General features: G+C 40.1%; 1 protein-coding gene across 1 annotated transcript in view; it reads right to left on the bottom strand.

The window, feature by feature from the left end:
- The window catches only part of LYPLAL1 (lysophospholipase-like 1), a 27,163-nt gene extending 27,069 nt beyond the window's left edge, over positions 1–94 (bottom strand). Inside the window, exon 1 of the mRNA XM_010562141.1 lies at positions 5–94. Within this exon, the coding sequence (XP_010560443.1) occupies positions 5–89 (85 nt within the window). The 5' untranslated portion in view covers positions 90–94. The remainder of the gene's footprint in view (positions 1–4) is intronic.
- Between the last annotated feature and the right edge of the window lie 7,371 nt (positions 95–7,465).

The raw sequence follows: 7,465 nt of genomic DNA, 5'->3' as shown, positions 1-7,465 counted from the left end.
CCACCTGAGCCGTGCAGGAAGATGAGGGAGGCGGTGTGCCTGCCCGCAGGGGACACCACGCTCCTCTGCAGCGCGGCGGGCGCCGCCATGCCCGCCGCTCTCGCTCTCCTCCTCCTCCTCTTCCTCCTCCTCCTCCCGGCCCGGCCGGTAGCACGGCGCCGGCGCAGAGGCGGCCCCGCCGCCGGGCTGGGAGGGAGCCCTCGGCCTTTCCCGGCTCTTCCTACCGCGGCCGCGGGGCCATGTCGTCGTAGTAGTCCGCCCCCCGCCCCGTTCTCCTCAGGCGCTGCTGCCCCAAGGAGCAGCTCTCCCGCCCCCAAACCAGAAAAGTTCCGTCTGCTTATAGAAAGTACTGTGTCTGTACAGATTTAGAAATGCGATGTGGTAGGCAAACTGGGGATCAAACGGAGAGGGGGAGAGGGTGTCGTCCCTTCCATGTCCTAGTACGTGTTTGGAAAGGCAGTTAGGCTTCGGCCTCACCAGGGGCACGCTTTCAGGAGTAAAGGACGGTGGAGGGGAGGCAGGTAGTGGGGGGTCTGAAGGCTCCTTCGAGGGGCTTCAGAAAGCAAAGGGCCTCCAGGGACCAACATTCCGAAGGTCCAGTAGAAGCTTGAAAGGTTGTCTGACCTTAATCCACCTCTGAGCACAACTACGCTGATGCGCTTGGTAGTTTCTACTGAACTGCTGTAGGGGCATAAGGAGTAGGAGCTTTCTTGTGCGCTTTTCGGTAACCTACACACATTCAGGGTTGTAAGACTTTTTGGTTTTTTTTCTTCCTAGTGATGTGTCAATTAACCACCTGCCTTGGTGCTTTGAGGGCTGCGGCAGTGGAACAAGGATGACCAAGCATGAACTCCGCTATTGCCATTTCACTAGCCAGGTGCAGTGCAAGCCAGGGGGTGAGCAGCAAGTTTACAGATTAGTTTTGCAGTTCATCTTGAAGTATTTTGGCAAGCCATAGGGGCACACCTGTTAGTCCTTAAAAATGTAATGAAACCTTAGCCTCTTGAGGTAGCATGTTATTACCTTCAGAATGGCCTGTGGGTTAAGTAGATGAAACATCAGTGTGTGTGTAATATGAAGAGCATGCTGTGCTTGTATTTCTGTTCAAATTACTGTCCTGACTACTATTTTCCTATATATTTAGTCAGGGCACCAGTTAAATGCAGGCCGACAAACGGCATGTTATGATGCCCCTTCAAAATATATGCAGCTGTCTTTTTAATATATCTAAGAAGCATTCTACAGCAGGTCCAAGAAGTAAATAGAAGGAAAAAAATCTGATAGTTGGGGAAATGAGAAAATTGAATGGTGGGGAGGGGTGAAAGAGATAGCTAAAATTTTCTGCAGTCTCAGTTGCCCAGTTCAAGAATACAAAATCTCAGTAAAGTAGTGCCACCATGAACAAGTCAGTATTGCCAGTGGCTAGTACCCTACACACACCTTGCTCTTCATTTGACTTGGAGTATTCAAAAATAATTGTGGTACTGGGGAGATCAACGCTCCTTTTTTAAAAAAATTATCTTAGCAGGAAAGTTTAATCATTATTATAGGATATAGTCACTCATTTAATTACACTTATTTGCAATATTTTAATTTATCTTGCCATCTTTCATGAGCACTGTAATTTTTGAGGGCTATTATATGTGAAGGGTCACTGAACAAACGTGACGTGCGGCTTTGGACAAACTCTTCTGCACAGTTACGACAACAAACCATGATCAAGTCTTTTTAACGCTTACGGTTTTTCATTCCCTGCTTCTGAGTTACAAGCTTGGAGGTACCAGATTTCTTTGTGCCAACAAATAAAGCTTGATGCCAGGAACAAAAGAGACGATAAAATAGCAAACTGTGCAAAAATAGTACTCTAGGTTTGGAGGATGTTGTGTGTTGGTTTTGTTGTTGTTGTTTTTTTTTTTTAAGAGAAATAGTCAAGGCATAAGATATATTCTTTCTTTTCCATTAGAAAACAAGCAAAGGGCTATCTTTATCTTTCCATGAAGGGAGAGATCTCCAGGGCTTCAGGGGAAAGACCAATATTTTTCAAAAATTAAAGACAAAATAGCCAACTGCATAGGAACTTGTGAGAGAATAGGAGCTGTGAACAAATATAAATGGAAAAGAGCTGAGTTATTATTCTGATGACAACCAATTTACTGCGAGAACTTGTTATTTATACCAGAGGAAAAGCCTTTCTTGGGATGTTTTTAAGTATATTAATGATATTGTATATTAATTATATTAAAATGTATTTTAATGATATTAAAAAAAACCCCCAACACTGCAAAACCCCCTTCTAACAGTGATAGATCTGAATCAAGTGCTCAGAAATGGTCAGGAGATGATTCTTTCATTTCTTGGAGTTTTCTGTTGTTAGAGGGATGATAGAGTCCCCTCCCCTGCCACTTCTGCCCGAAGAAGGAGGGGAAGGAGGGAACATGGTTGGAGTAAGAACTAGAAAAGGGCTGTAACTATTTCCCTGGGCCAAACCTATGAAGCCTATGAAGCAGACAGATGAATCTCATGAAAATCATGGCTGCTGCTAAAACCTAGCCTTACTAACTGAAAGGACTATCCTGAATGAATTAACAGTATGTTAATAACTGTAGAAAATTATAGGCATTATGAAAATAGCTAGCAAATTTTGTTAAACTAACATATGCTTAAGTTCTGATGTTTATGGTTTTTTTATAAGTCTTTCACTGCTGACATGAAACATCTCCAAAAGGAATTTATTACATTTCACAGCATCAATAAAATGTCCTCCCACACCCTTAAAAACATATTCCGTTGTAATTGCTTCTCTTTTTATTTTTTTTTCTGGGCTTAATGAAATAAATAGATTAAATTTTTACTTAAATGCTAAATAAATATTGAAATGTAAATATGTGGCCATTTTAAGTTTTGTAAAGAAAGTAAATGTTAAGTGTGAGCTGCGTTTTGTTCCTTAGGATAGGCTGTTGCTCACAGTGCTCTCTGTTCCAACTCTGTTCTCTCACACTGACTCTATTCAGAAGAAACCAGAAGAGTTTAATTTACTTGCAACCATTTTGATATTTTTCTCATTTAAAATGGCTTTGCACTTTAAAATTAACTTGAGCTGAAAACAGTATGTTGCAGAGTAATTTTTATGTCCAGCATGTGTACATATATAACATCCAGAAACACTATTATAACTGTATATGCAGAACTAAGGCTCTTGCACCCCACATTGAAAAATAGTTTGTAGGTATCGTACAGTTACTGTTGGGTTTTTTTTAGTAGTTGAGTTAGTCCACAGATGCTTCACTGATGATTACAAAGAAGTTTATCTGATTTCTAGTTGATTATATTTACATTTAGGTGATTTTGACAGAAGCAGTGATTTTGGTATGGCAATAAAAATATTAAGTATTTGGATCTTTACACACACCCCCTCTATTTCTTTCTCAGTATCATGACATTATCATCGCCATATCAGAAGATCAAATCATTAATATCTAGTCTTTATTGCTTGAGTGTTAGCTAACCTATACTTGCTTTCTTCATTATTAAGGCATTAAAATTAAGTGCTGAATTTCTTTGACTCTTTTGTACATTCCTTCCCTCTCCTATCTTTCTCCAAGTTTTTTACAGGCTGAAGGGTTGTCCCGGTTTCAGCTGGGATAGAGTTAATTTTCTTTCTAGTAGCTGGTATAGTGCTGTGTTTTGGATTTACCATGAGAAGAATGTTGATAACACACTGAAGTTTTCAATTGTTGCTAAGTAGTGTTTATACCAAGTCAAGGATTTTTCAGCTTGTCATGCCCAGCCAGCAAGAAGGCTGGAGGGGCACAAGAAGTTGGGAGGGGACACAGCCAGGACAGCTGACCCAAACTGGACAAAGGGGTATTCCATACCATGTGATGTCATGCCCAGTATATAAATTGGGGGGAGTTGGCCTGGGGAGTGGATAGCTGCTCCCAAACTAACTGGGCATCTGTCAGCAAGTAGTGAGCAATTGTGTTGTACATCACTTTTTTTATATATTCTAATTCTTTTACTATTGTAATTTTATTATTATCATTGTAATTTTCCTCCTTTTTGTCCTATTAAACTCTTCTTATCTCAACCCACGAGTTTTACTTTTTTTTTCCTGATTCTCTCCCCCATCCCACTGGGTGTGGGGGGGTGACCAAGCAGCTGTGTGGTGCTTAGTTGCTGGCTGGGTTTAAACCACGACAAGGGTCTGTCCACTATTTTTAAGACCATCATGCCAGTTACTGTGATCTGATAAAAATAAGCAACTATCCTCAAATTTGCAGGTGGTTTCATCCATTGGAAATCAATGGCTGTGCTTTGATATAGAATTTATATGGCAAGGGGGTTTTTTTAGGTCTTCTCTTTCAGTGTACATCTTGGCATATTTTATTCTAAAAAGTTCTTATAAACAGTACAACTGCCGCAGTAGAGGTAGGAAGTGCCATAAGGGTTGCTACTCAGGCACACAGCCCAGTGGTCCATTTATCGTGCCAAACTATTCATACCCTCACCAAGCCAAATGAAAAATGTATTTCCATTCATATTTTTTAATTCAAAATTTGAGGTTCTTCACAAACAATCAACATTCAAAATAGGTAGATTTTGAAAAGTTGTTTTCCTGTCCAGTGAGAAGTATATTTTGATGCTGAGTTCTCCTGTTCCTTACTAGAAAAAAAGCTCCCTGGCTAGGCTACGTCCTTAATATTGTGCATCAGAGGTATGATTTACCATGGAGTTTTGTGGGGGAAATCAGTCCACAAAGAGAAAAGCAAGTTGTGTTCTGCATCTGAATACTGTCTGGCACAATGGGATCTTGACCCAATGTTTCTAGTTACCACAGCAAGGTAAACAAGTAATAAATAAACAAATCATGTTCTTTTTGGCCCAAGAGGTAATTGGTATTTAGGGTCTTGTGAGATAATTTTGCTAGCAGGAGCCAGATATTTACTGCATGCCATCCAATTTGTTTAAAAACAAATGAGGGCACAGTCCCAGGGACAACAGGAGGCAGTTCCCTTCTTCACAAATCTGAGCCTGCAGCTAGCCAACACCCTGCCAAAACAAATCCAGTCTTGGCTACACTACTGGTGTCTGTGTGTTTCTTCTGCTTGTTCTTTGCAGCGGGTTTGCTGCTTCTGAGTCATTTGGACGTCCACTCAGCTGCTGCATCTGCAGGCATCTCCCAGGCAAGCTCCTTGGCCCATCTTGTTCAGCTTATAGCCTGCTGGAGCCTGGAGGGATGTTCCTCAACCAGAATTCCCCAAGGGATCTCGCAGACATGCTTGGGGCTTACCAAAAACACATTAACAGTATTCTCAGCAAATAGCGAAGCTGCTTTCTATTAATATGTGGACTGGTGCTGGCTGCCTTTGATTTAATACGTTGATTAGAGCTATGGCTGCTAACTGGTATGACTGGTTTTACATTGACTTGACAGTTACTGGCAGAGCTGCTTTATATATCAGACAGTATTTCAAAGACGCTCACCCTGGGTAGTGAACTCACCTTGGCCATGGGAGATTGAGTTCAGGACTTTTGGGGGAAGTTTGAAGTGCCATGGGAGGGTTTGGCTCCATTGGAGCTTTGCCTGTGGGAAGATGTTGGTCCTGGGACCACAATATTATTACAGTCTCCAGTAAAATTTCTGGACTCAGAATGAAGGATCCTTTGTCGATTTAAACTGTGTGTCTGGCAAGTTTGTTACGCCTTGTGATTTCGTTGTGTGTTTTGGTATTTCTCTTGAGGACCAGTGTTCTTGCATATATGTTACTGAATACAAATCTCAGGTTCTTGTTGCTTTAAAAGGATATAAGCTCTCTGAATTGAGGAAAAAGCTGTGAAAACATGAACCTTAAAATCCAGACATACAAGAAAAAAATCCCCAATATTCTTATTTTAAATGTCTCATAATTTTGACTTATTTTCTAAAGTTCTGATTTATGAATTAGGAACTCTTGAAATTAGCAGGAGCGCTCTAGTGAGATTACTGCACTGGAGTTAATAAATGAGTGTGCCCAGATCTGTGCTGCCCCATTCCACATTCACGTGTATGTGAATCGGGAGTGTTAAACATATCACACTCTCAAATAACATGGCTGTGCTAGCAAGCTTTCTCGTTTTCTCCATAGAAATGCAATCTGTCAAACCAAAGTATCTCGTGTCAATGTGGAGTACTTTTGCCAGTATAAATTGGAAGTCTGAAAGAGGGCTTTGCTCATATAAATATATTGGCAAGACTTTATACAGTCACAACAAAATCTAAATTTGCTTTCTTAATGCTAAAATCTGGTTTTGGTTACTTTACTGTCAGTCAGGAGTAACTCCCTCTGGTTGACCCAAAGATAAGTTGAACCCAACAAAAGAATCTTTTGGACTCACAACCCTGTACTGGCATTAGAACATGGAAATGGCAGAAACAGCTTTTTTAATCTGCAAGTAGAAAGTAACTGTGTTCACATTGGTTTTGCTTAATTTACCCCTTCTGAGCCTGAGCAGGTAAAATGTAGACATTTATATCAACAATGGAAACATATACTACAGAACTCTCTGACAGACCTATTTGTTGCTTTCCTCCTGCTCATATCAGTGGGACTTTGTTGGTATGGCTTCCACATTTCGGCATTTATTTGTCAAAACTGGGGCGTAGGTGCAAGCATTTTTTTTGGTGCCAATTTATGTGATGCCATAAAGCAGCGTTTTTCATTTTTCAACACTTATTAGCTCAGCTCCTCAGCTGTGCGGCACCACACCCTGATGTGAAACTTACAGAGGGATAATTCTGACAGGTTTATATTGGCCTAAATTTATAGCTTTTCATTTGGGAAAATGAGTATCTTGTTCACATTTCCAGTACAATGTTGTGACTATATGACAAGATCAACCACCAAGACCTTTGGAAGACTGGAAATCAGAGGATGTCCTAAAGATATATGCATTTCCACTTTCAGACAGTGGATTAATGGAAACCCCATTTCTTTAAATTGAATGGGTTATGCTTTAAATTATTTTAGTGTCAGTGCACCAGATTCTTCCAAAACAGAGCATCCAATACGTATATACATACATATATATATAAAATATTAATATTGAGGTAAACTGAACAGTACAATAATGTACTCCAAGCTTTTAAGATAACATTTGTGATGCCTTAAGATAAAACACTGTGGTGTATCTTTTTCATCATAGGCAAGATATGGTATAAGGACATACAATATACATCAATACATTTTTCCTACATATAAATTTATGATTGAATCTAAAACTAATATGCAGAGTGGCTATCATATATATATTTATTACATTTTATTTATTTTTCTAAAATGAAATATGTCCCAAAAGAGTTGTTCTGTAATCTCTGCTAATAAGTTCTGGATGTACTATTTTTCCTATGTGCTAAGGATAAAATCTATGGTTGGTCCTTGCCATTTCATTTAATTGCATTTTAAGGGTGCAGGTATCTTTTTTTGGC

Source organism: Haliaeetus leucocephalus, unplaced genomic scaffold (assembly GCF_000737465.1).
Source record: "Haliaeetus leucocephalus isolate CR32 unplaced genomic scaffold, Haliaeetus_leucocephalus-4.0 Scaffold156, whole genome shotgun sequence".
Taxonomy (NCBI): domain Eukaryota; kingdom Metazoa; phylum Chordata; class Aves; order Accipitriformes; family Accipitridae; genus Haliaeetus; species Haliaeetus leucocephalus.
The sequence above is the reverse complement of the archived record's forward strand: the minus strand, read 5'-3'. Positions and strand labels throughout refer to the sequence as shown.